At 67.5% G+C, this 27009-nt stretch overlaps 3 protein-coding genes and 1 long non-coding RNA gene across 10 annotated transcripts; 1 reads left to right on the top strand and 3 right to left on the bottom strand.

Annotated features, from left to right (window-relative positions):
* Window positions 1-1063: 1063 nt before the first annotated feature.
* Window positions 1064-18502, bottom strand: TSPAN4 (tetraspanin 4). 6 transcript variants are annotated; one of them, XM_090292281.1, is made up of 9 exons: window positions 18423-18502; window positions 14320-14409; window positions 10913-10992; window positions 5146-5337; window positions 3703-3777; window positions 2682-2783; window positions 2409-2540; window positions 2242-2325; window positions 1064-1524 (listed from the first exon to the last, which is right to left on the bottom strand). In XM_090292281.1, exons 3-9 carry the CDS (start codon window positions 10973-10975, stop codon window positions 1456-1458), a joined length of 717 nt encoding a protein of 238 aa, XP_090148407.1. In that variant the 5' UTR covers window positions 10976-10992; window positions 14320-14409; window positions 18423-18502; the 3' UTR covers window positions 1064-1455. The 6 variants fall into 6 exon arrangements, with proteins under 6 accessions (XP_090148407.1, XP_090148420.1, XP_090148412.1 ...); XM_090292294.1 differs by lacking the exon at window positions 18423-18502 and adding an exon at window positions 18089-18151; XM_090292286.1 differs by lacking the exon at window positions 18423-18502 and adding an exon at window positions 17097-17207.
* Window positions 18503-18720: 218 nt separating this feature from the next.
* Window positions 18721-20024, top strand: POLR2L (RNA polymerase II, I and III subunit L). Its single transcript, XM_090292443.1, has 2 exons — window positions 18721-18885; window positions 19774-20024. Exons 1-2 carry the CDS (start codon window positions 18791-18793, stop codon window positions 19880-19882), a joined length of 204 nt encoding a protein of 67 aa, XP_090148569.1. The 5' UTR covers window positions 18721-18790; the 3' UTR covers window positions 19883-20024.
* Window positions 20025-20963: 939 nt separating this feature from the next.
* On the bottom strand, window positions 20964-23997 carry CD151 (CD151 molecule (Raph blood group)). Its single transcript, XM_090292371.1, has 7 exons — window positions 23886-23997; window positions 23581-23772; window positions 23145-23219; window positions 22424-22528; window positions 22169-22327; window positions 21959-22045; window positions 20964-21867 (listed from the first exon to the last, which is right to left on the bottom strand). Exons 1-7 carry the CDS (start codon window positions 23967-23969, stop codon window positions 21808-21810), a joined length of 762 nt encoding a protein of 253 aa, XP_090148497.1. The 5' UTR covers window positions 23970-23997; the 3' UTR covers window positions 20964-21807.
* Window positions 23998-24338: 341 nt separating this feature from the next.
* On the bottom strand, window positions 24339-25875 carry LOC150017314 (uncharacterized). Of its 2 annotated transcripts, none has more exons than XR_016514266.1 (3): window positions 25729-25875; window positions 24747-24793; window positions 24339-24656 (listed from the first exon to the last, which is right to left on the bottom strand). It is a non-coding gene; the product is annotated as an uncharacterized LOC150017314 (long non-coding RNA). The 2 variants fall into 2 exon arrangements; XR_016514264.1 differs by having other exon boundaries at window positions 24747-24790.
* Window positions 25876-27009: the final 1134 nt, after the last annotated feature.

The following is a 27009-nucleotide window of genomic DNA, read 5'->3' as shown; positions in this document are numbered from 1 at the left end:
GTGGGGGCCCATGCCCCCACTCCCTCTTCTGCTGTGGGGCCTGAGGGGGTGTGTCTTAGGGGGTCAGGGCCTGACCACACCCACCAATCCCTCAACAAAGCTGTTTACCTGCTGGAGCTGCGCTCAGTGTGGGCACAAGGCTGACCTTGGGGCCCAGGGCAGACACCACCCTGGTGGGCCACCCCACTTCTGCCAGCCCTGCCAATGGCCACCACCCCGTGACAGCGGCCCCGGGGCTGCGCCCAGCCAGGCCGGCCCTCAGGTTGGGTAGAGCAGCCCCTGGGGAACGGACCCCCTGCCCCAGACAGGTGGGGGCTGGTAGTGAGGTGGGGCCCTTGTGAGTGGTCAGCGGCCACTGCCACAGGCTGTGCACACGTGTGCGTGCCCGTGCTGCGGTGGGAGTGTCTGGGGCTGCCTGTGTGGGGGCCGGCAGTAGGGGTGGTGACCAGCATGTCACAGGGCTCCCTGCGGCCCTGGGCCGCCCAGCTTTGAAGGAAGACCTAGGCAGGAGGGAAGGCAGCGGGGCGTTTGGGAGTCTGGAGGAGTTGGGGGCCCTCTGTGTGGTTGGAGTGTTGGAGGTGGAGCCAGGCGGGTGACATGACGCTGGGTGTGCTAGGTGCTCCTCCACTTGGGGTTTGGAAGATGGGGACCAATGAAGAGGGTGGGGGCTAGGAGAGGGCCCCAGGGCTGGACCCCAGGGGTGCCTGCACAAGGAAGGAAGGGAACCCGGGCACTATGGGCAGGTGGGGTTGGCACTGGAGGAGGGGGGACCCTGCCTGTCCCAGGGGGCCGTGAGCCCAAGCTGGACACCAGACAGCGTCCACAGGGCCACACCCAGGGCTGCGGGTGGAGGGTCATGTGTGCAAGCCCACCCAAGGGCACATGGGGTACCAGAGCCCGTGGGTGCTGGCAGCGGTAGGCGGGGGCGGCTTGTGGGGCCCATGTGTGTCCCAGAACCCCACTCCAGCGACCGGTCCCATCCTGGTGAAGAGTCTGTGGCCACAGGGCCCCGCCCAGGTGTGGACCCCCACGGGGGTCAGGGCAAGGACAGACACAGGTGGGGGACTGCTGCCCACGCACTTTATTGAGGTGCACTGGGCCCTCCCCAGCCCCCCGTGGAATGTGGATGATGGGGCTCTGCCCCCCCCCAAGCACCAGGGGCAGCCGTGGGCCCCTCACCCACCCCAGCCCCTGGCCCTGTACGGGTCTCGGGAAAACACGGCTGTGAAGAGTAAGAGGAGCCAGAACCCCTCTGTCCCCAGCCCAAGTGTGGCCAGTGCTCAGCTGCCCCCTCCGGCAGGGCGCTCAGAACCTGGCCAGAGGCCCAGGGGACTCCGCCGCCTGCCCTGCCCTCCCCCACGCCCAGGCTGGCGCAGGGGCCCTGCGGGACACGTCTTCTCTGCGTGGGCGGCGGCCTCTGGCAGCGAAGTGTGGCGGCAGCGGGCGGTGGGCAGCCTACGCGCAGTAGGTGTCTGCCTTCACCACCTGGCAGTACATGGTCATGGCGAAGGTCAGGCCCAAGATCTGTGGGGACATGCGGGGCTGGGCAGACGAGCCAAGGAGTGCTGCCCGCGGGCGCCGGGATCCCACCGCACAGGTGCCCGGGCCCCTCCTCTGGGGATGACTCCCCACCCGTGGCAATCTGGGTCCACCCGACCACACCTCCTGAGCCTCCGACGGCCTGCGCACCACAGGCACGGAGGGCACTCGGGGGTCCTGGGGCTCAGCCCCCAGACCCGCCTTTCCCTCAGCTGGTGATTTCAGGGCCTGTTCCCTCCAGCCTGGGTCCTGGGCCACTTGTCCCCTCCCCACCTGCCAGGGCCCCAGCATCCTGCCCTTCGATTCAACTGCGACCACCAGCTCTGAGTGTCCCCCTGACCTGTCTGTGAACCCCAGGGACGGTCGCTGCCCTGAGGACCACGTTGATGACACAGCTTGGCCTCCAGGCCCCAGATGCTGACGCTCAGGATTTCCATGGGGCCGGGAAGCCAAGGTCAGGGAACGGGACAACCAGCTGGGGCCTGGCTCTCGGGGCCGGGGCTGCCCACCCTCACTGCACACTGCGCGGTCCTTTTCCCCCCCCCACCCGGGGGCTGCAGGGACAGGCTGGCCCGATGCACAGGGGCCTCGGCCCAGGGTGTCCAGGCTGCGCTCCCATCCCCACAATGGCAAAGACCGACCACCTCCTCCACGGAGGGGTCCCCGAGCATCCCCCACAAACACTGCCCCCCCCCCCCGCACCTGCACCAGCGCCGTGCACAGCCCGAAGACGCCCACAGCCAGCAAGTTCTCCTGGAGCCACACCTTCACCGTCTCGTAACAAGGCTGGGGGGAGAGCGGGCGTCACTGGGGCCGGCGGCTGGCCCTCGCCCCCCAAGCCCTGGCCCCGTCGGCAGGCGGGCGCTCACCGCCTTCCACCAGGTGCCGGGAGCGTGCAGCCCGCAGCCCTCGCTGAACTCCAGGCAGCAGGAGTCAGGCACGCGCGTGGCGTTGTAGACCTCGAACCAGTCCGTGTAGTTGGAGACGCCGCAGCAGCGGAACTGCGGGGGCCACGAGGGGGGGGCCTGGCTGAGGGGCCGCGTACGGGCCTCCTGCCCCCTTGCCCTCCGGTCCAGCGGTGCCCCTGCCACACCCGCAGCCCCGCCGGGAGTGGAGCCCTCCCACCTCCGCCTGCCCCTCACGTCAGTCTGGATGATGCTCCAGGCGTTGGTGAGGCCCACGTTGCCCGGGGTGCCGTACAGGTGCAGGCCCTTCTTCAGGTCCAGCTGTGCATACCTGTCGATCTGCAGGTGCCGGGGGTCAGCAGGGCCCCTCCTCCAGACCCCACACTGCCTGCCCTCTGTCCCCCTCCCTGAGGTCACCTCCTCCCAGAAGCCCACAAAGCACCAGGCCTTGGCCCCCGTTGTCTCCCTGGGCCTCCGTGGTGCTGAGCTGGATTGGTCAGACAGCAGCACGGACTCAGCGTGACGTGCAGACGTGGGGACAGGGCCACCGTGCCGAGGACACGCACCACGCGGCGCACACACGTCACCATGCAGTCGGCCGAGAGGCCCCAGAGCTCCCCCAGGGCAAGAAGTGAACCCGCGCCAGGTCTTGGTCCCCAAGCCCTTCCTCCACCAAGGCCCAGGGCTCCAGGGAGGAACGGCTGGTCTCGCTGGGCAGAAGATGCCCGGGGGGTGGGGGGCTGGGGGCGGGGAGGGTGGCAAGGCTGGCGTGTGTTCTGGTGCCAGTGAAAAAGGACACGTTCCCTAAAAAGTGCAGTGGGACCTGCCGAGGAGACAGGAGCCAGCTCAACGAGCTCCCTGTGGCAAAGGGGAGCGGATGAGCCAAAAACAAGTCTCAGGTGTGACCCAAGGATGGAGCCACCTGTAAACATACCGACATAAATGAGTGATTAAACTAGCAGGCGGGGGATGGGAGGCTGCCCCAGTAAACCACACGCCGCTGAGAACAGGGGGCTGGGGACCCGCCGGCCTTCTGTGCTAGAGGCCAGGAGCCCCGCGGCCTGGCCCTGGGGGCTGTGGTCAAATCCAAACCCCAGGTCTGCGGCCCAGGGATGCGACGAAGTGCGTGCTGTCACCTACACCACGCGGGGGGTTTCCGACAGCCAGCGTCTCCCTGCACACGTGCCCGCCGGGGCCCTCGCCAGGCGGTGAGGTCGGGGCCCACACCCCCGGAGCTGCTGGGCAGCGGCGGCTGTACCTTGTCAGTGTAGGCGAAGAAGAGGATGGCCACGCTGGCCTCCAGCAGGAACACCAGCAGCAGCAGCACGAAGAACTGCGGGGACACGGGGACAGGGGCCTCAGCCACCCTGGACCCTGGAGCCTTCCACCTCCCCAGGGCCAGGCCCCAGAGCTCCAGCGTGCGGCCAGCAACGCCCACCAGGGCCCCCACACCTGACGCCCCCCAACCTTCAGCCTTCCTCCAGCCTTGCCTTGGTGTCTGGGCGCCGACCTCAGGCCTGCGTGTGCACAGGTGTGCCTGGGTCCCTGCAGGGCTGGCAGGCAGAGCGCGGCCCAGGGGCCCAGTGGGCCAGAGGATGGGTGAGGCAGCGGTAGCCCCCTTTCCCTTCCACGCCCTTAGGGCAGCCGGGGGCGGCTGGAGGAGGGTCAGGCAAGACCAAGGCGCAGGACCTGGCCCTGAGAGCAGAAGCCCTGGCCACAGTGGGCAGCCCCAACGGAGCACACCCAGAGGCACCGCCAGAGCTGGCCGCTGGCACCCTGGGCGGAGCTGAGCTGAGGCCGTTGCCTGGACCTGCCCAGCTACTCCTCCCACATCACTGCCCCAGAAAGGTGGCGGCCAGGGGAGCAGCTGGGGTCGGACAAGTGCGAGGCAGGCGGCTCACCTGGAAGCCCGTGGACAGAGTGGGGTGGGCAGGGCCAGGGGCGCAGGCCCTGTCCTCTCCTGGGACCCCAAAATGCTCAGGACTCGGGGCCCACCCAGGGGAAAGGCTGGAGCCAGGGCCCCATACACACTGCGGCTTCCACCTGACCTGAGGGCTCTGAGTCCCCCAGCAAGGCACATCGGGACCCAGCTGCACCCCCACCCGCTGCTCCGAGGGGTCTGAGCCCCCAGCCCTGATGGGAACCTCCAGACCACGCTGGACCCCTGAGGAAGCTGCACAGATGGGGGACGCATCCTCCCTGGTCCTCAGAGCCCTACCTAGGCAGGATGCCTCGTACAGAGGCCCCATGTGAGACAGGTGACACAGGCCTGGCCGGCTGCTGCCTGTCACTAGGAAGGAACCTGGGCCCAGGGGTCCCCTCCCTTCTGCGCTGTCTGCAGTCAGAGTTTCCGGGGACAAGACGCGCATCCAGCCCCAGTCCATCTCCAAGACCAAGGCCAGCCTAAGAGCCTCTCAGCAAGTGGCCCTGAACCCAGAGTTTTGGCACAGGAGCTAGGGAGGGTCCTGAAAGGGGCAGGCTCAGGGGTCATAGGCCCAGACAGGCTGGAGGAGCCCGCTGGGCGCGCCGGCGCACACCTGTATGGCAGTGGGCACCTGTGCACGTGTCCCTGTGCTGTCAAGAAGGCCCCTACCAAGCTCTGGCACCGTCTCTGAGAGCAACACCGGCCCCCCGGCCCCTCCACACAGTTAGCAGCCCCAGCCCCCCACACCCCGGCCCCCGGCCCCCCAGCTCCACTCACGGTGAGCAGCAGGCACTTGTTCTCCTTGATGGCCCCAATGCAGCCCACAAAGCCGATGGCCATGACAAAGGTGCCGGTGACGATGAGCAGGTTGGCGGCCGACAGGGACGGGAAGGAGGAGGACAGGGTGGCGAAGTTCCCCTGCGTGGCGGCCAGCCAGATGCCGACACCCAGGATGCCGCAGCCGCCCAGCTGGGACCGCGGGGCGGGGGACAGGTGGTGAGGCCACAGCAGGTGGTATCCAGGAAGCCCCGGCCCACCCTCGCCTGCCCCGCCTGCCTCCCTGAGCCAGCGTCCTCCCATCTCGTCCCGACACCCCTGGCCCACGGCACAGTGAAGGGACGCAGGGCCCCACGCCTGTGGCTTGGCCGGCTGTGGTTGGCAGGAGGGGGTGGTCCGCAGTCACTGGCATGAATGGGGTGCCCTGCTGAGGCAGCCTGGGCAGGGGCCCCAGGACTCCCCATGAATGCTGCCCTCCAAGAAGCGCTCCCTCCATCCCCAAACACAGTTTGCCCTCCCGTCCAGGCTGCCGTCCAGATGGGTCGGCCCACAGCCTCTCTGGCCCTGAGCAGCCCAGAGAGACCCCGCCTGGGAAGCCTCGGCAGGACCGCCACCCCCACTCCTCCTAACACCTGGCTTCCCAGTGGGTGGCCCCAACACGGCAACCGGGCCGCCACCTTGTGGGCCCCTCTGGGTGTCCCCAACTGTCCCCTAGTAAGCGCAAGCCCCAGAGCGCCATCTGGGCCCCCAAGGGCTGGCAGACGTGGGTGCAGAAAGCCCACGCCCAGGCCTTGCCGCCTCCCCACTCCCCCACGGAGCTCTTACCGAATTTCCTAACTGCTTGTTATCACAAAAACCAATTAAAATAAGGAGAAGGAGGAGAAGGCAAGGTGGCAATGAACTCAGAGAAGGCTCTTGGTCTTGCTTGGTGGCGGGGACGCCTGGCCTTGGGGAGCAGAGGCACCCCGGCCACTGAGGGGGCTGTCTCCGGCCCCCGCCCTCAGACGTGGGGGCCGCGGGTCCTGGATGGGCCCAGGAAGACACGAGGGGCGTGTTCCAGGCTGTGGGCGGGGGCTGCCCCACAAACACTGACCAGCACTTGGGGACAGCCAGGTAGCCCTGGGGGCCCCGTGCCCCCTAGGCCAGGGCAGACGTAAGACCCTGCGCCCCAACCAGGGCCCAGCCCATAGCGCAGGTCTGGCCACATTGTCTCACCCCGCAGAGTGACAGGCTGGGCCACCAAACCCCGAGGGGGACAGTGGCCCCCACATCCCCCACAAAAGCCTCTCGGGCCCAGAGGCTGGAGATGCCCTCCTGCCCAGCTAGCCCTGGGTAACTGGCCTCACATGCCCTGAGGCCCCTGGCCAAGGAGGCCACCGCTGCCCCCACCCACAGCCGCCCCGGCACGCACCCCGGCACACACACGCCATTCCACTGGGCCACCCCCACCCAGAGCCTGGTTTGGGCACAGCCCCAGGGCTGTAGGGAGAGGTGTGTGCCCCCACCTGTGGGGTGGGGGGACCGGTGGAAGCGGGCAGGGCCCCCACCAGCAGCCAGGGTGCCGTGGTGCTGGCCGCAGGCTAGACCACAGAGCGGGGAGAGACTGGGCCCTGCGCCTCTGGGCACCACGCCTGCCTTTGGGAGGCACCACTGGTGACAGTGTGGGACACAGAGGAGGCAGAGATGGCACCAGCCCGCTTATGTCTGCCACCTGCCTGCCTGCGCCCCCACTGGTCCCCCACGCCCTTCAGGACACCCGGCACCTGGTCGCCATGGCCCTGGGTCTCATGGGGTCTCCAAGGACCCCAGGGGGAGGCTGCAGCTGGGGCGGGGGCGCACTGTGTGCAGAAACACCACCACGCAGACCTGCACTGGGGCACAGAAGGCGGGCCGCCTCTCTGGAGGAAACTGGAAGTCCGCCCTCTCTGGCCGAAGGACACAGTGACCCGCTGGGTCCAGCTGACCCCAGATCCCTTGCCAGGGTCACAACTCTGGGTGTCGGAGCAGAGGACCGGTGCTGGAGCTGGTAATTAAAACCCCAACTGTGTGCTCTGCCGCCAAGGCTGGCAGACGGCTCTTGTCAGCAGGAAAAACGAGACCACAGTGCCCGGTGGGGACGTGTGGGAAGGTGCAGGGGGCACACTACTGGCAGGGGACAGGGCCTCCAGCCTGAGGTGGCAGGCAAGACACGGGACGCCCGCTGGCTGTCCTCCCAGACATGCGCCATCACACACCGTGCGACACAGACACTCAAGCCCACACTGGCACAGGGTCACCCGCAACAACGCACACCCTCGCACATCACCGACACGCTGCTCTGTGACCGTCATCCCCACAAGCCCCCAGCCCCTCACACTCAAGTACGTGTGCTCAGGACAGTCACCAGAAACTCTCACAGAGGGACCTACGCTAACAGCACACGCACGTGCTCAACAAAATCACCTGTGACTTTGAAATGTGTCCGCGTTTGCAGCTTTGAAAATATTTCGGCAGGAAAATTACAGTCTCCGAGTGGGAGCGAAAACTGGGCCCGTCACACCCAGACGCAACCTCAAATGCAGGACAAACGGGGCCGAGGTCCCGCCCCCCGGAGGCCGGGAGCCCCAGGCGCCCCCAGGTCAGGCTGGCCGAGAAGGCGCAGCTGGGGAGCCAGGGCCCCGCACCTGCCCAGCCAGCAGAAGCCCAGATCGACGCAGGAGGGTCCGCCGTCACGGCCACGCCCCAGCCCTGCCGGCCCGGGGGCCTCCCTGGCACCCTCCCGTGCACCACGAGCACAGGCCCTGGTCGCCCGTCCCTGGCTGCAGCCCGGTTCCTGCTCTGCGTTCCTCATCTGCCCACTTTTCAGGCTGGCCTGGGGCACGGTTGGGGACGACGTCACCTCCTGTCCCACAGTGGGGCAGGTGCCAGTGGGCCCTCTGCCACGGACCCTCCGGCCACACGGCCCTGCGTGGCAGATGGCCGGGCAGCTGGCCATGTCCTTGGGGTGGGGTGGAGGGCTGGGTGCCCTCAGGGGCCGAGCCTGCGCCCAGAAATCCCGCACCTGGCAGCTGGCACAGCCCATCGGGCAGCTCTTCCAGCCTCGGGTTCCAGCCTCGCTTTTATTCAGAAAACTCTCCCTGCTCTGCCCACCCGGGGAGGGGACCTCTGCCTGGCAGGGAGCAGTGGGTGCAGCCACCACCGCAGAGCACACCAGTGTCCCCAGCCCCAGAGAGTACCCACAGTGCAGCCGTCCTGTGGCATCCTGACCCCCGACTTGACCAGGATAGCTAAGCACCCGCCGTGGGGATACCAGCAGTGACTGCCAGGCACCCTCCAGACCTTGTTCCACCCACCCCCGCCTGCGGCGACCAGGCCACCGGACCCGCTGCTCTGCCCACCTGCCCGCAGGAAGAGGCCTCAGCCAGGGCACAAGGCGCCGCCCCGTGACCCCAGGAGGTTGGGGCCACAGTCGCCACCAGGCCTGAGAGCTGAGGCTCACTGGCCCTGCCCGTGACCTGTTTCTCAGACTGCACGGGTGACAGCTCTGCAGAGCCTTTGTCACTCACGGGTCCGCTCCTCCAACAGTCTCAGGAAAACCAAGGGTCCCGTAGGGTGCAGGTGGGGAATCTGAGGCCCCAAAGAGGGCAGGCCTTGCCCAGGGTCCCCCAGTGGACAAGCGCTGGCTGCCCCCATCCCAACCACACATGGGGGAGAGACAGAGCAGGGGCCTTGGAGGGCCCTTGACCTGACCGGCCCACACCTGGGGGTGGGGAAGGGGCGCACCCTCGCCCTCCTCCACCCAGGTCCACCTCCGGGACCACCCAGATGTCCCAGACTGCCGCCGGACTGCAGCAACAGATCCCAGGGCACCCTGCCCTGAGGAGGGGGGCAGGGAACGCACCTCTCCCTCCCCCGCCGGTGACCTGGGCCTCCACCTCCATTAAGGAAGAGCTTGACTGGCGGATGCCAACCTCAGTGGCTCCCTGGGGGCTGCACAGTCCCTGCGCACCCCAGCCGGGCACCACGCGGTACACCCCACCCACTCCAGGCTCTGCACACGACCGTCACCCGGAGGACAGGGCCCCTAGAGGACAGCCCTGGCCCCGTCTCAGTTGCCACCACCTGTGCACGCCTCAGAGGAGACCACCTGTCCCCAAAGGGCGGTCCCTGCCCAGCAAGAGCCCACTGGCTGCGGGAGGGCAGCCCCTCTGTGCCCCCCACCCCCACCCCGAGGACCCGTGAACTCGCCTTCCAGGCTCCCAGCCCCAGGGCACTGGGCTCCCAGCCCCAGAGGCAACAGGCAGGCCCTTTCCTCCCAAGATGAGTGGGTCAGCCGGGGTTTCCTGCCCCTCAGCCTGCGGGAGGGGAGAAGCAGGCCCTGCTCACCTCTTTCTTAGCACCTGACCGTTCCCCACACCCACTGCCCTCCCAGTCAACACACGGACTGCACTGCCCCCATGCCAACACCCACGGCCGCCAGCTCTGGGCACACGGTCACCTGCAGCCATCAGCACTGACCGGGCCAGCGTCCCGCCTCCTCCCGTGCCTGCTCAGAGCTCCAGCTGCACCCACCTCTCGGCAGGCTGCTGGCATCCAGGGTGCCACTCTGCTCTGGGCCTGGGCTGCCTCCTCCCAGAAGCCCCTCCCAAAGAACAGATTCTTGGGGTGACCCTCTCTGGGCCACGCTTGGCCGAGGCCAGCTGTCCTCCCAGTGGCCCCTGACATCCTCCTCAAAAATGAGGGAGAAAAAAGCCAGGGCCCAGAATGAAGGCACAGCACAGAAGAGGTTCTAGGCCTTGGCCTAACAGGAGGCACGGCTGAGCCCCTCCACCCTGCCCGGTGTGGATGGGGCGCTGCCTCGGGAATTCAGGGTGCCACAGGGAGGGACTTTGGTACCCTGTCTCCAGTGAGCCTCCCAGCGCAGCCAGAAGCCCTGGGCCTGGCCCGGTCAGGGGCAACACCTGCCTCGGGACCCCAGCCCACCCCCTTTCCTGCAGTACAGGAGTGGGTGGCAACTCTGTCTCCTGTCTTGGGGGAAGGGGCGACCCTGGAGCACCAGCACCTCTGACAGTGGACACCAGCACCTCCTGTCTGAGCAAACCCAACCCACTCAGCTAAAGGGATGGAAGCCCCCCGCCCCCCCACACACACACCCTGCTGGAGGAGACAACAGAGGGCCAGACACCCCACAACACTCAGGGTTGCCCACCCTGCCCCCCACCCCGCTCCCGCTCCGTCCTGACCCACAGAGCTCTCACAGAGCGCGCGCGCACGCACACACACACACAGACACCCCCCACCCCCCGCCCCACAGCCCCTCGGGAGAGAGCTGGGGTCCCTGGGGCCTGGCAGGGCGGGAGGGTCCGCTCCGTGGGGCGGGTGGTAACTGAAGAGCCCGGGGCTGCAGGAAGGAAGCGGAGGGACGGAGTGGAGGGGCGACCCCCGGCACACCAGCCCGGAATCGAACCCCTGGCAGGCACGACCCGACGCCCCAGGCAGCCCCATGGCGCCCGCACGTGGGACCCACCCCACCTCAGGGAGAGCGGAGAGGACGCGGGGCAGCTGCCCAGGGTGTAGAGGCCTGGCTGGGCTCTCCCCGCTTCCCCTGCACGGGCAACCCCCACCGTAGGCTGGTCCAGCCAGAGCAGGACCCCGGGTGCCCCCGCATCTGCGACCGGTGTGTCCGCCCCCATTCCAGCCGCAGCCGCGGCCCTGGGTTCTCCCCGGGCCCCCCCGAACGCCGGCGACCCGGGTCCCCCGGCAGCCCCCGGCCCCCACGGCCACTCACCCAGAAGAGCAGGTTGAAGGCGAACATGAGGTACTTGACGCCCTGGAGGCAACCGCGCGCCATGCCGCAGCGCTTCAGCTCTAGGAGGAAGACGAAGGACAGGTCCAGGTAGAAGACCACGTACTTGGTGCCCTTGGGCGACGTGTAGCGCGCCTGGGCCGCCTTGGGGCCGGGGTCGGCGTGCAGACCAAAGACGGGCCGGCCCGCCTCGCCGCCGTCCCCGCGCCCGTACAGCCCGCTGTAGCGCCGGAAGGCGCCGCCGCGCGCGAAGCCCGGCTCCTTGCCCTCCGGCGACGGGCTGCGCCGGTACGTGGACTCGTCCGTGCTGGAGCGGCGCATGGCGCGGGGCCGCCGCCAGGCTCAGCGCCCTGCGCCCGCCGCCCCCGAGCGCTGCATCCGGCTGGCCGGCCGCGCGGCCCCACGCGCCCCCTTGCCCCCAGCGCCCGGCCCGCCAGCCCCCGGCCCCCGCGGCGGCAGCCCCGCGCGCCCCTGGGCTCAGCCCCGGTCGCGCGTCGCCTACACCTGCCCGCCTGCCCGCCGCAGCCCCGCGTCCGACCCCGCAGCCCCGCCCCGCGCCCACCCGCCAATCCGCGCCCGCCCCGCCCCCTGCGGACCCCTCCCCTCCGGGCCGAGCCGCCCGGCAGATCCTGCCGCTCCCTGGGCGCGGGCCAATCCCAGCCCCGGGCGACGCCCCCGCCAGCGCCCCTCTGCCCCTCGGGCTTCCCCTTCCCGGCCGGCCGGGAGGGAGATGCTCGGAGGGAGATGCTCGCGGAGGGACGCGCCTCAGGGGGCGGGGCGCAGAGGGCGGGGGCTAGTCCCCGGCAGCGCTCAGCCCCGGAAACGGCGCCCCCCGCCTTCCCCCGCGGCCGCATTGTGCCGACCCCGGCCCGGCCGGGCTTCCATGGAGACGTCCGGCCGCACCGATATGCAAATGAAAGCGTGACCCAGTTGCTGTCGGGTAGCGGTTTGGGGGGGCTCTGGCTTTGGTCCCGGACCAGAGTGAGAGAGTGAAGCCCAGCACTCCTTGGGGTGTGCACTATCTAAGCAGCCTCCCCCACCTCCTCCTGGGCTTGGCGAGGGCTGCGCTGGGACCCCAAAACTCCGTCGGCTCACAGCTTGAGTAGGGAGAGGCTCCTGTGGAGACAGGGGGTCAGCCTGGGGTACCCAACCTGGGGGGACAGTGGCTCGGGCGGCAGAGCTTTGGTTTAAGAGACAAGTCCCCGAGACATGCTGGGATGGGAGGGGGCAGGCAGGGAGACAGTTCTGGGCAGCCCAGGGGAGGGGGCTACTGTGCACGGGCTCAGAGTAATCACGGGCCCCGGGAAGGCAGGCAGCCCGCTCCAGGCCCAGAGATCAGCTCCCTGCAGCCCCCCGCTCCTCGGCTTAGCCAGGGCGGTTGACAGGCCCCTCCCAGGCCTGCTCCCCTGGGAGCGGCCACAGCGACCAGTGCAGGCACAGCGGAGCCCTCGCTGGCCTGAAGCTCCACTGCCACCATTTTGAAATTCTTGATAATCTTTGAACAAAGGGCCCTGAATTCCGTTTTGCACCAGACCAGGCTGGAGGTCAGACCCCAGGATCATCCCCACACACACTCGGACACGGACCCACGCCAGGCTCACGGGTCCCAGGGTGACTCACACGCCCAAACAAGCACTGACACCCCTCGCACAGAGGATGCGCACCCGTCCTGGTGTGCAGACACCAGGTGGGACAAAACCCACAACACTGGTGGGAACAGCAGTCTCTGGGCCCCACGGAGCTGGGGAGCCGGTAGCACATGCCCCGATGCCACTTCCTGTCAGGCCTGCAGCCCCCTCCGTTGGACCACAGGCAGGAGAGCAGACCTGGGAGAGGGTGGCCCACAGGCAGGGATGTGCCCTGCACCCTGGGCTTGAGGCTGTAACCAAAGCGTACCCAATCAGCACGGCAGCCTGCTGGCCATGTCCACCCCATGGGTCAGCTCTGTGATCTTGGGGATCCCATAGGATCCCCAAGAGTTGGGCAGCAGATCTCAGAGCGGGGTGGAAAGGGGGGCAGGAGGAAGGGTGTGGAAGGGGGAGGGAGTAGGGAGGAGGGGGACCAGAGAGGAGAGCAGGGGACGGGTGCCCGTGGGCACTGTGACAATTGGAGAGACTGAGTGGTATGGGTGGCGGGTGGCAGGTGGGGGGCTGCAGCAGGACCACCTGGACATCTGAGCTCCCCTGGGGACCCCTAGCACCAGCCCACCGCTGCGGAGAACTGACGCCCACGGCCCAGGCCATGCCCCTTGAGCAGAGCTGGCCCTGGAGGGAGGCGGACAGGAGAGCCCCAGCCCACACTGCCGCCCTCCTGGGCTTCCCCAGGCCCCTCTACCTGGACCTCCCCAAGGTTTTTGGTGAGTCTGGACCCCAGGAAAAGGACACAGCAGTGAGTGGGCCCCCAGGCCCAGAGGAGAAGCAGTTAGTGGAAAACCCCCCGCCCCCGGGCCCTGCAGAGACCACTGTCTACAGCTCTGCCCAGGAAGCCAGGGGCATCCAGTGGCCTCTTGAGGTTCCAGTGAGCCTTGGTGGCCTCTGGCCATCTTCCCCTTGGCCCTACTCAGCTACCCACACACCCAAGCCAAGGGGACACTCAGGATCTTGGGGACCCCTGCAACGCCAGCATGTGAGGGTGCGTGCTCAGAGCACACTTAGGGCCAGGAGGGCTGGGGGAAGACCCCGAGCAGACCAGGAGGCGGCACAGAATGAAACTCACCGCAGACCCGACAGACACCACCCCGCACGATGGGTGGGGTCGCAGCCAGCCACCTCGCAGGGCCCTGTGGCCCAGGCTGAGGCCAGCTCAGGGTCAGTTCCTCATCTTTGTCTCCCCTGAAGGCGCTGGGGCCAGAGGTGGGTGGGGAACGGGGGCCTGGCTCCCAGGGCAGGGCCTCAGAGGACAAGAGTGAGGTCCGGGTGCGTGAGGCTGGGAGAGGCAGTCGGGGTGTCAGCTTGGGTTCCCACACGGGACCCCGCACCCGGGATGCCCTCAGTCCCATCTCACTCAGCCTGTGATGTCCCAGCACCCCCAAATTCCTGCCACATCCTCTCCCCTCTGTAGAGCCCTGTGCCCGTCGCCCCAGGTGAGCAGGTGTGGCTGACTGAGGTGAGACGGGAAAACTCCACACAGCACGGAAGTCAACTGAAGAGCAGACACAGGCACATCGGAACAGTGGCCGACGGGGGGCTTCTCCGGTGACCCCGTCCCCACAGGAGTCCCCTGCTTCCGGCAGGTAGGCCGCAGCACAGGACACTCCCGAGGCAGCGTGTGGCTGGCCCGGCCTGACCCAGGCCCAGCAGAGGGTCCAGCCGGCAAGGACCCTGCACCAGGCATGGGTGAACCCAGGCACAGGTCCACCGCTCCCACTGCCTGGCCGGGCGGTGACGTACCTGGGCTTGCTGTGGAAGGACGTCAGGGGGTGCGCCGTGTCCCCGAAGGTGAGCAGGCGGCGGTCAGCACAGCCAGGGCAGGTGGGAGCTCTGTGGAGGGAAGCCGGGCAACCTGAGACCCGCCGCCAACCTCAGTTAGGGAGGATGAACAGCACCCACCCCAGTGGGGGGAGGGTGTGCCCAGGCCAAGGGACCTGCCCCACCCCCACCCCCTGGCAATTGCAGCACTCAGGGATGAACTCTCCATGGAGGGGCTTCAGGCCCAGCACGGAACCACAGGGGAGAGGGACCTGCCCCCCCTACTGTCTCAGAGGAGCCCCCTCCCCAGGGCCAGGAGCCCAAAGCCCACAGCGTTTCAGAAGCCTGGAACCCTGTACCATGCCACCACCTGCACAGGCCTGAGGCTGGGTCTGCACGCCCTACTCCCAGACGTGGGCATGGAGGGCAGACCCCACACGGCAGGACTAGGGGCAGCAGCAGGGTAAGGGACCCCCATCCAAGGCAGCCCCGACCCTCTGTGAATGACCTCCAGCCCCACCAGCCCTCACCCCACCTTGGGCAGCCCAGACATGACCCTGCAGCCAGGGCATGGGTGCCAGAGCAGGACAAGACCAGGCTGGCTCCTCCGACCTTCACCCAGGCCCAGCCTTCTCCTCCAGGAAGCCTCCCTGCTCGACTCCCCACTCTGGGCTTCCTCTCAGTGCAAGAACCAGCAGGCCTGTGTCCCCCAGAACAGCACACATGGGGGGCCACAGGGACAGCGCTGAGGGCCAGCCAGCCCAGGCTGGGTCTTAAGGGGGCGGGGGATGGGGGTGCGGGCAGGTAGGGACCCTAGGGCAGTGGGAGCCACACAGAGGCCGCGGGCACCTACCTGGGCAGACCAAGGCCCACTCAAAGAAAGACCCGCCCAGACACCGACACAGAGCGTGCCCGGGGAGGACCAGGAGGCCTTGGGTGGACAGACAGGCGACGACTGTCAGCGGCCCAGCCCAGCGCAGCCCAGCAGGGGCCGACAGGGCGAGGAGCCGGCCAGGCAGCTCTGAGGAGCTGGGAGGGCCCAGCCAACACAAACAGGCCTGTGGGGTTGCCTTCCTGCTCCAGCCCAGCGCCCACCCAGGCCTCCAGCCCGGGGGAGGGGCACACAAATGCCCGCTGGCACCCCCTCCGCACCACATGCAGCGCCCAGCAGGGCTACCTGCCCGACTCAAACCACAACCTCAGAGGCTGGGAAACACCCGCTCCAAGGGAGCAGTCCCCTGAAGAAGCCACCTAGGGCCTCCATTCTCCTGCGCCCACCCAGGAGACCCAAGCTCAGGGCCCTCCCCATCCCCACTCTTCCCCCCACCTGCAGGAATTCCTCCGCTGGAGGCCGTGGGGGAGGGGTGCCTTCCCACCTGACTCGGATGCCCCGAGTATGCCACCCCAGCTCAGTGAATACCCCGTGCCACCTAGACACCTGCAGAGGGGAGTTCTCAGGGAGCCCACATGAGACCCCAGCAGCTGGGCTGGGATGGCAGAGGGGATGCTCCCAAATGCCACGGGCCAGGTGTGCGCACAGGCTAGGGCCCGTGAGGCTCGAGCACACCTGTGGACACCACCGCTCAACTCCCCAGGCCCCAGGGCGCAGGGCTTAGTGTGGGTGCAGCAGGTGGGTGATCTGCTCTGACGCTGGGGAGGGGTCCGTGCATGTTCGTGGACCCCGCCCCACCCTGCGTACCCCGTGTGAGCACACCTCTGCCCACAGCAAGGGGAGCCACAGGCCCGGCATGGGACCCCACGTCCGCATGGCCAGGATCAGGACCCTCTAGCCTGGCAGCTTCTGACTCCATCAGGGGGGAGACTGAGGCTGTGACGCAGGACCAGTGGGCGGGGCCTGTTTCCAGGAAAACGATCAGGGCCAGTCTCAGCAGCTAAAACGTCGATCTCTGATTTCCCCTTGTCCCCTGCCTGCCCTCAAGTGACCCTTTCAGGCAGGAAACATGGCTCACGAGTTCCAGACCACACGTGGGCAGCGCAGCTCTCCCCTCCTGCACCCAGCAGTGGGGGCAGGATACCCATTCTTGGAACACCTGCACCTCACCCTCTGGCCTCCCCAGAGACCTGGACCACATCTGTGCTGACAGACCTGCCGCGCTGAGGGCTCAGCTAGGACCCCACCTCCCCAGCAGGCAGGCGGAGTCCCCCGGCCCCCCACCAGTGCCCAGGGCCCCCATGGTTCCCTCCGGCCCTCAGCCACACAGAAGAGCCTGGCTCTGGCTTCAATTGCTCACCCTCGGCCCGCGCTCTGCGCGCAGGGCCACTCAGGGCCAGGCTGTGGGGGCAGGGCTGACCTCTGAGGCTCGGCCGGGGTCCCGCTGTCCAGCCTGGGCAGAGCTGAGCCGGAGGACTGGGCGCCCTGAATGCCCCAAGGGCCGTCCGCGCACACGTGTGTTGGAGCGGTGCACACGGGCTGGGACGGGGCAGCCGCTCTGCTCCCCATGGCGTCTCCTGGGAAGTCAGGGAGCTGGAGGGAGGAGCCGGGGAAGATGACGCTGCCACCGCCCCCAAATCTGCGTTCTGCTCTCAGAATTCCAGGAATGTCAGTTTGGCTCTGGTCGGGATCGGGATCAGGGCGGGACCCGCTCACTTCCCTCACTCTCTACAAGTAAACATCTGCTCGGGGCAAGCGCACCGGTGGGACAGGCCCTGGGCCCCTCCTCCAGGAAGCCTTCTGCCCCCACCCACTCCCAAAGGCCCACCCAGCGGACATCCCGGATGCCCTCTGGTCTCCCTCTCACCTCCACAGCCTCCGGCAGCTCCTGCAGCTGAGCCCGGGTCTGACCCCAGGCCGCTGTGACTCAAGGCCCCTACCCTGCCCCTCTGGCCAGGAACAGGATGTGCGTCCAGTCAGTTGGGGGGGCGGGGGGTTGAGGGGTGTCAGGGAAGGGAAGTGGCTTTGGCTCGTGGCTCTGCACGTGGCAGGGTGGGGGGTGGCAGAGGCCGCTGGGAAGCAGTCCAGAGCCCAGGCAGAAGTGGAGGCACCAACTGCAGGCAGGCAGCAGCTCTGGCCAGCTCCACCCAGGACCCAAAGGACTCAGGTCTAGGGGGGCAGTTAGCTGACACCCAGGACCCACCTAGAGATCCAGACGCCCCCTGCCAATGAGCCTGCCCACACCCCAAGTCACAGGTGCCCCTTTGCAACCCAGCCGTGCCTCACAGCCCAAAGCTCACCGCTTGCAGGGAGCCTTCCCAGCACAAAGCCTAACCCCAGCCCTCGCCCCAAAATCATGGGGCTCACCCCACCCCATTTCCAGACACGCAGCCTCCCCTCCCTTTAAATCCTGCGTGTTCCTGCCCCACCAGCTCCGGCCCCACCACCTACTCTGGCCCCCGGGAAAACCTGTCTCCTTGAGCTGCGCTGCAGGCCCAGCCCCCCGACCTCGGCCCACGGGCTCTCGCGGCGGGACCTGCCCTCCGCACACACTCAGGCACGCCCCCTGAAGTCCTGTGTTCCACAAGGTTGAAAAGGCGCCTCTTCCGCAACGCCCTCCCTGACCACGCTCTCCGCCCCGCTCCCGTCCTCAGATCGCGGGGACCCAGCACAGCCTGGCCTGGGGGCGGATGCAGACCCAGTCCGGTCCCTCGCCCCCAACCCCTTCCTCAGGAAGAAGGGAGAAGGGGCGCGGCGTGGCGGGGAGAAGTCGCCGGCTGCGCGCCCCGGACCGATCGCTTCCACCGCGCCATCACCCCCCCAACACACACCGCCGCCGTCGGGGCTCCGGGTAACTACCTGCCCGGAGCTGATACCGTGCGGGCGAACCGGCCAAGGGGCACCCCGAGGGGACCCGAGGACCCCGCCACAGAGACCCCCGCGCGCCCGCGGGCCAGGGCTCCGGGCGAGTGACCTCCTTCCCGGCCGGACCGGGAGGGGCGGCGGGAGGACGCGCCGTGGCCGCCGACCTCTCTCCGCCCCTGCTGCGGGGTCGCCCCGCCACTTGTTGCTGCGGCGCGGCTCGGGGCTCGAAGCGCACGCCGGTTCGCACGGCCCGGACCTGCGTCTGGCCCCAGCTCGGGCGCCGCGGGCGGCGGGACTCGGGCCGCATCCCCGCCGGCGGACGCGGTACCTGCACGCGCCGCCCGCTCGCCGCTCAGCTGTCAGTCAGGCGGACACGAGAAACGCGAACCGCGCCGTGGAGCTCTTTCGGCCGCGCTCGGACGCCGTAGGCCGGGACGTACCAAAGGTGCGGAGGAGGGCGCTGCCTGCTCCTGGCGTGGCCGCGCGGGCCCCGGGCCCCGAGGCACGCGCGGGGGGACCCCGTCGCAGCGGAAAGCGAAGGCCGACGGCGCCGGGGGCTGGCGGGGCGGGCTGGGGACAGCTGGGGGCGGGTACGGCCACCAGCACCCCCCGCGCCATGGACGCGCCCGGCGCGGGGCGGGGCCTGGAGCCCGGGAGCCGGCTGGACCCGAGCGCAGTCGCTGCACCGCTGTCGCCATGATCATCCCCGTGCGCTGCTTCACCTGCGGCAAGATCGTCGGCAACAAGTGGGAGGCCTACCTGGGGCTGCTGCAGGCCGAGTACACCGAGGGGTGAGGCACCGGGCGGGCGAGGCGGGCGAGGGCCTGCTGGGCGGTGGGGAAGCGTCCCTGGGCCTTCCTGCGGGGCCGGGCGGAAGTGGGGGCCGGGGCCGGGGGTCGGGGGCCCGGCCTGCGAGCCGAGGGCGGAGAGCCGCGCGGGGGCGCGGAGTCGGGGAGGGTGGGTACCGCTCCGGGTCTGCCGAGCAGGCGGGCGGGGCCTCCGGTCCCAGTTTACCCCGCAGGGGCTTTCGGCCCCAGAGCCCCTGACGTCCCTGCCCTCAGGGGAGCGCTGCGCCCCCGACCCCCACCCCGCGGCAGTTTGGGGAAAGCTGGGAGCTGGGCATCGGGCCACTGGGCAGGGGCCTTCTAGGCCCCCTCGGCCTCCGCCCTGCCGTCTCCTCTCTGCTGCTGGGCCCAGCCGGTGTCCCGCAGGCCCGCTGGTCCTCCGCACAGAACAGCTTCCTGCGGCCTTTGCAGCGTCTGGCTCTGCGCTGACCCTCTGCGCACTTAGTTACCCCGTGCCTGCCTGCGTCCGTCCCCCTGTGCTCTCGCCCTCGGCCACTGTGGGACCGCCTGATCGCGCCTGAGCCCCTGGGGCCTGGGCGCACCAGACCCCGAGGAGGCTGCTGGAGTGACCAGCGGGATGGAGCGGGGGGCTCGCAGGCTGCGACACGACCCCTACGTGCAGTGCCACAGACGGGGACCTCCCAGCCTGGCCTCCCCTTTCCTGGGCTGCCTTGAGGGTGGATGAGCTGGGTCCCAGGGAAACGGGGGGCTCTAATTGTCTTGGGAAATGGGCGAGGTGGCCCGTGTCCATCCCTGACGTGGGAGCAGACCTGAGGGGAGACCCTGCACCGGCTGAGAGGGGTGGGGTGAACGAGCCTCCTCTCCCGCCTGCAGGGATGCCCTGGACGCGCTGGGCTTGAAGCGCTACTGCTGCCGCCGCATGCTGCTGGCCCACGTGGACTTGATCGAGAAGCTGCTCAACTATGTGCCCCTGGAGAAGTGACTGGGCCGACCACATCAGTGTCTGGGCAGGGGTGGTCTCATGAGGGCGTCGGTAGCCGGAAGCAATGCCTGCCCACAGCTCTGTGGGCCTCTGTCTCCTGCTGTGGCAGGAACCGTCCAGTAAAAGCCTTTGCAGTACCAGAGGAGGTTCCGACACCTGGTCTGGCTTCATGGGACCCACCACCGCCCGTGTTCCTGTGTCCTGCCTCATGCCTGAGGCCTCTCGGGGGGTGAATGCAGGGCCCCTACGGCCCAGGAGGAGGGAGAGCCATCCCCGAGGCAGCTGCTCAGCCTGGGGTGTCTCTCTCCGGAGGGGGTGCTCTCAGCCCCACGAAGGCACAGGCAGCTGAGAGCACTGGGCACTGGCATGCGCACCTCCATGCTCTGGGTGCTCGTTAGGTCGAGTGCTGAGGTCCCCACTTCCTCCCTCCCGGGACTTAAACAACCAGGTTCTTCCTGCAGAAGGGAGGGCCAGCACTGGCCTCTGCAGCCAGCCTGAGACCCCGCCCCCCACAGCAGGTCACAGGTGGCCCTGCAGAAGCTCCGCTGGGCATCAGGGCTGGTCCAGTGTCCTGGGCATTAGCAGAATCCAGCCAGAAGAGCTGTGACCATGGGCAGGGGTCACACAGGCCCCAGGGCCCTCTGTCCTGCAGAAGGCAGGCACACCGTGCGGAGGAAGTAAGGCAGCTTCTCCGGCCTCGCTGGCCAGATACCTGAGCTGGGGTCTGCCCAGGGTGAACAGATCAAGCCTTGGGGACAGGAGCCGGACAGCCAATGGGGCAGAGGCGCAGTGGCCAAGCACTGGCTTCTAGTAACAGCATGCATCCCACCACGACCCGGGGCCCGGCACCTCTCCCACCTGGCCTATAGCTGCACCACCACCTTCCCAGGGTGGGGGGCTCTGCTGTCCCTGCCATGGCCATCCCCCCTTGAGTTCTGTTAGCTCTCCGCCGGCTGTCATTGGCCCCTAGGACATGCCCTCCTCTTGTCACAGCAGTTGGGTGGGTGGGTCTGTCCAATCTGCTAGACATGAGGGGTCTGAGGACCAGAACCGTCTCACCAACATTGTGAGTCATCATTTATTGAGCACCTGCTGTGTGGCAGGAGCAATTCTAGGCATTTGTAATACAGCAGTGAGTACACCCCCCAAACCCCTGTCCCCAGGGAGGGGAAGACAGCAGTGACCATTGTGGCTGTTCAGATGATGGTGAGCAGTGGAAAGACAAAGCAGGCTCAGCAGAGAAGGGTCTCTGGGACCAGGGGATCAGAGGCACAGGGCCTTGGGGACAGGGCTGGCTTGCTTGGTATTCCCCTACAGGTGCTGCACTCCGACCTGGTGGGAGGTACATGGAACCCCTTAGCTGCAGCTGATTCGTGTGCCCTGCACCTACCACCCCCCCCCCCCAGCAGCACCCCTGCAAGGCCTGCCGCAACCTCCGTGTGGGCTATGTCCAAGGAACTGGGAGCACCATGGGGTGGACCAACCCAGCCTATTTCTGCCCAACTTCCTCCCAAACCAGACCCTCCAACAGGCATTAGGGTGCACCCTGAGGTGCCATAACCCCCAAGGGAGGTGGCCTGTGGAACGGGGTACTTGATTGTCAGAACCCAATCACCCCACCAGCCAGACCCGGACCCCCATGCAGGCAGACATGCTGCCCATTCCCCACTGCAGGGGGGGGCCCTCCCTCAAGCCTCAGGTCTTTGGTGTGAAGCAAAAGGCACTTAAAGCTTCCTCTGGGGGTGGGGGGGTCCCCAGAAGTCACAGTGACGGCACGGTGGTGGGGGCACAGGAACACTGCCTCCCTGGCAAAGGGGGAGAAGAGGGGGAAGGCATCCAGGGGCCCCAGCTCCCTGGCATCAGTAGTGTCAGCTCAGTAGTCCACGGAAGCTGCTGCACACGCGCACAGGGCCAGGCAGGCAGGGTCAGTAGTGCTCCAGCTTCAGGCTCTTGTACAGGCAGCACGTGAAGATCATGCCGAACACCTGTGGCGCAGAGCTGGCGTGAGTGGGCCACAGTCCCCAGCCGCTCTGTGTCCCAGCACCCACTGGGCTGGCTCCGCCCCAAGGCCCGCACCTGCACACAGGCGATGCCGATGCCCACGGCCCCGATGACCCTCAGGTGCTCCTGGATGAAGGTCTCCAGCTTGGTGATGCAGCCACCCTAGCAGGGGGATGGGGGCGCTGAAGGCAGGCAAGCCCTCCAGCGCCCCTCTGTTGCAGGGTGGGGACGGCCACCCCAGCACCCAGTGTCCCCCGCAAGGAGCCTCAGGCCCCGCCCACCTACCTCTACCTTGTAGATGTTGGAGGCATGGTCCCGCTGACCACAGTGGGCCACCACGGTCTTGCAGCAGCTGTCTGGGACCACGCGGCCGCTGGCCTCCCCTGAGCGGATCCACACGCTGTCCTGCCAGTCCTGGGAACTATTGCTGCCACAGCAGCGGAACTGCCGGGATAACACATGGGGCTGTGTCCCACCCACCCACCGCTCTTGGGACTCCCAGAGGTCCCAGAAAGGCCTCTCCCCGAGCCACCCACCTACCTCCTGCTGCAGCTTGTCCACAGCGCTGGTCACGCCTTCGTGTCCTGGCTGGTGGTACTGTTTGGTCATGGTGTCCTTCAGGTTCTCCTTGAGTTCCGTGTTCAGCTTGGGGTGAGGTTGGGATAACTTCAGCCACAGTCTAAGACCCTCCAAGTTGGGGCAGAATGGGAGTGGCGCAGGTGCTGGGCGAGGTATGGGGGGTGCAGTAGGGAGAGGCACGCGCAAACTCAGATGCTGCCTGGGTGGCAAAGCCCCCAAGTGGCTGTGGAGGGGCAGGAACAGGGAGGGCTGCAGCTCCTAGGACGCCCGCCTGCCCCATGAGCCCTCATAGGGTGCCCAACCTGTGACCAAGCCCTCAGATCAAGAGTCTGGTGGTACAATGGTTGGACCCAGAGCTTGGGAAGGGGGTCCCAGTATGCATGTGCATGTCCCCATGTGTGTGTATATGCCCCATATGCATGCATGTCTGCATGTTGATGCCCCCATGAGTACATGTGTGCATGTATGTCCCTGTGTGCATATGCACACCATGTGCATGTCCCCGTGTGCGTGTGCATGTCCATGTGCATGTCCCCACGTGCGTGTGCATGTCCCCGTGTGTATGCACGTCCCCGCGTGCGTGTGCATGTCCCCACGTGCGTGTGCATGTCCCCGCGTGCGTGCATGTCCCCGCGTGCGTGTGCATGTCCACATCCCCGTGTGGGCTGCTGGGGCCCCTCACCTGCTGGTAGTAGACGTAAGCAAGGACGCCAGCAACAATCTCCAGCAGGAAGATGATGAGGAGCAGGATAAAGTACTGAGGTAGGGCAAGGACACAGTCAATGGGCACAAAGACCCCCCATGCCATGAGGATTCCTAGTGTCCAGGCTCAACAGAGTCCCCACCCTCAGCTCCCAAGTGGCACAGAGTGAGCAGTCCAGACAGCAGGGGAGGGCTTCCTTCAGGAGCTGGTGTCTTCCCCCAGCTGGGGGCTCACAGGAGGGCTGGGCAGGTGGGAGGGACCCCCCATGTGAACAGAAGTTCTCCTGCAGTGCCCTACTTGACTCCCATCAGTCCCTTCTTTCCCAGTCAGGGCCCCAGAGGCAGTCCCAGCCAGCCAGGTGGGGAGTCCCCTGCCCAGATACCCCCGCTCCCAGTGCCATCCATGCCCTGCTGACCAGGCGCAGCAGGTTCCGCCGCTCTTTGAAGGTGGCACAGCAGCCCAGGAAACCGGTCACCATGACAACAACACCAGCCACCACCAGGATGTAGGCTGTGGCCAGGTAGGTGCCCGAGGCCAGCAGGCTGATGTAGTCACTCTTCAGGGCCAGTGTCCAGATGCCCACAGCCATGACGGCCAGACCAGCCAGCTGTGGGCAGTGTGCACAACGGTCAGTTACCGCATGTGAGGTCCAGACCAGGGACAGGATGACAAGCGGAGGAGATGATGGGTCGGGGGAGAAGGCAGATGCCCACTGCTCACCCAGAAGCAGCAGTTGAAGGTGAAGAGCAGGTACTTGAGGCAGACTGTGCCGCATGTTGACTTCTTCTCGTTGAACTCGCCCATCCTGGGGCTGGGAGGCAGGGGGAAGTCACAGAGGAACTGAGTGGGAGGACAGCCAGATGCCAGTGGGGACAAAAGGAGGGGCCACCGATGCCCAAACGCTTCCTGGGCGGGCAGCTTAAGAGCCCCCAACCCACTGCAACCAGGGCAGATGCAGGGTGCCCACAGCCCTGGAGGTGGGAGGGCCTGGCTTCCCTTACCCCAGGGCACAGGGGCTCAGGGGACCCCCAACCATCACCAGCTGACTCACTCCCACTGGCAGCGAGGGTAGGAAGCTCCAGCAGGCACCGAGGGGTGAGCTCATGCGGGCCCCGCCCCCCAGCATTCCCCAAGCCCCAAGTCACAGGCTGGCAGCAGGAATCTGTTGGCCACTCAAAGACAGACCGGCCTGCCCTTTACTAGCCATGTGGCCTTAGGGAAGCCCCTCAGGCCTCTGTTAAAGGACAGGCCTTTCTTCCTCCCAGCCAGTCGGGAGGGGGGACTGTGGAGGGTACAGACAGGCAGAGTTGGCTGACATGCCCACCCCAGGCCTGGGGCTTCCTCGTCACTGGAAAGGGGACAGTCACACTAACCCAGCAAGAAGTGCGGCCCCGGGCTGTGCTCCTCCTCAGAGGCACCCGGCCAGGAACAGCCAGCCCGCTCTGTTGTGAGGTGACTGCACCAGGGAGGGCGTGGGAGCACCTGGGAAGGCTGCGGGACCCAGACAGCAGTGCCTGGGGCCACTTCTGCAGACACACCACCGCTCACAGCTGGGCTTACGCCGCCCCACCCAGCACTCACCTGGCTGGCAGGAAGGCTGGCGGACAGAAGTTCCCCAGGAGGCTCTGCTAGAAGGGCAGGGACAGGTCACAGGCTGGCCCACGACAGGTGGACAGGACCCTGCCACCCCTCCCACCACTGCCGGTCCCATGCTGGGCCTCCAGAGCACCACACGTCACTCCCAGCAGCAGAAAGGGGTGCGGTCTGGCCGCATGTTTTAGCCTGGGCCCGGAGGGGCAGTGCAGAGGACATTTCTGGACAGTCCGATCCTGCGAGGCGCCACACCCTAGGCCTTAGCGCCAGACCTGCCACTGTCCCTTTCCCCACCAAGCAGCGGTAGCTGCAGCCTGGAAAGAAAAGAAGGCGCAGATGCCAGCCACGGAGCGGAGGGTGTGGAAGTCTGGGCCTGCTCTGAGGACCCAGGCCTCCTGCGGAGGCTGATTGCGGACGCAGTTCCAGCCCCCGCGGCCGCGCACGGTCCTCGCAGGAGGAGAGGCCCCTCTTTCCGGGAGAGCAAGGCGGACGTGCTTTCCCCCAGGGAAAGGCCGGCCATAAATAGTTCCTGCGGCCGGGAACAGAGCTGCCCCACCCCAGTGCTCGGCAACTCAGCCGGGCCCTCGGCGGCCCGCGCGCCAAGGAGGGGGGCCCGGGGCTCGGCTCCAGCCAGGCCCGGTGGGAATCCCGCGTCACCGCTATGAAGTCGCCACCGCTGCCCGCCCACTTGCAGCGGCTGGCGGGCGGGCCTGCGGGCGCAGGGAAGGGGGCCGGCGTCCAGGAACAAAGAGCGGGATGCTTAGTTGGGGCCCTTAGCCCGAAGGGGCCGCCATGCGGGTCTGAAGACCCGGGAGGCGCCCCGCCCTTGCCCGGCGTCCCCCTCCGCCCACCCGGCCTCCTGATGTCCGTCTCCCACCGGAAAGGGCCTCGCCCGTCCTCCGAGTCCGCGCCGTTCAGGGTCTCGGGACTCTCGGCCCCAGCGTTCCGCCTGAAAAGGCGGCGCACTCACCGGCCACACTTCCGAGTTGGGCGGCAGCGACGGGCTATGAGTGCCCGGAACGCACAGCCGGCAGGAGGATTCGAGGGCGGTGCTGGTGCAGGGACCCAGGACAGCCCGCCGCAGAGCGCAGGCCCGCCCACTAACGACAGGCCCCGCCCCGGCAGATCGGCCCACGGCAAACAGGGACCCGAGGGACCCGCCCACTAACGACCCGCCCCGCCCAGGCAGGTCTGCCCAAGGCAGACACCCGAGGGCCCCGCCCACAGCCGCATGCCCGCCCACAGCAGACAAACCCCGCCCCGAGGGCCCGCCCCGGCAGGTCCGCGCACGGCAGACAAACCGGGACCCGAGGGCCCCTGCCCATGGCTGGCAGGTCTGAACAGGCGCTCTTAGGTGGCGGGCGGGATACCAGGTGGCTCAGATGCTGAGGGTCCCTACTGCGGCTTTGGAGGCCAGGCGAGTTGCAGCCCTGGGACTGCCACCCGGCCAGGGCCCACACCCTCATGAGACTAAGAAACTGGACTAGGGACAGGGGAGGGGAGGCAACCAGCCTAGCCAAGGCTCTGGACTCTGTCCAAGACCCCGTTGTCCTCCAGGCCCAATCTGTTATCTCCTCCAACCCAGGGACCACCCGGAGGCTGCCGAGGCTGCAGAACAGATAGATGCTGGCCTTGGGGGAGGCGGAGGGTCCCGGTGAGAGATACTCCAGCCTGAGGGGCACCTGGCCTGGCAGTGATGGGAAGGCGTGAGGGAGAAAGTCCTGCTGACCCCCTGGACTGTGCTATGAGAGTGGAGGTAACAAGGGGAGCCTGCATCCCACCAGCTCAGCCCCAGCCCCAGGCAGGGTCTGAATATGCACAGTAGGTTGGAGCAGCTCTCCCCGGCAGCAGGCGTTCTGGCCCCAGCCCCCTGTTCTTGGCTGAGCTGGCAGCTCCCAGCTGCCCCGAGCATGGGAGGCCCCCCCAGGACTAGCCCAGAATGCTCCACGCAGGACTGGTCTGACTCTGGTGCTTTCCCCAGAGCTGTGTGAGGACAGGCATGGGGAAGGAAGGCCAGCTGAGTCTGGAGTGGGAGGAAACCCAGTGCTCCCTGGTGGGACAGCGGGTCTCTGTCTCCTTGTCCCTACAGAGAGGCCTACGGGACTTAAAGTTTTCAAGGTCAGACCAGAGACACAGGGACACCCACAGGCACAAACAGGGACCTATGGCCCCAGGACCACAGGGCTGTGGACTTGTGCCACCCATGTACCCTGGACACCTGATGCCTGCGGGTCCCCCCCACACAGGAGGT

This window comes from Furipterus horrens, unplaced genomic scaffold (genome assembly GCF_987537825.1).
Source record: "Furipterus horrens unplaced genomic scaffold, mFurHor1.1.pri manual_scaffold_2, whole genome shotgun sequence".
Lineage (NCBI taxonomy): Eukaryota > Metazoa > Chordata > Mammalia > Chiroptera > Furipteridae > Furipterus > Furipterus horrens.
This window is presented reverse-complemented; position numbering and strand designations above follow the sequence as displayed.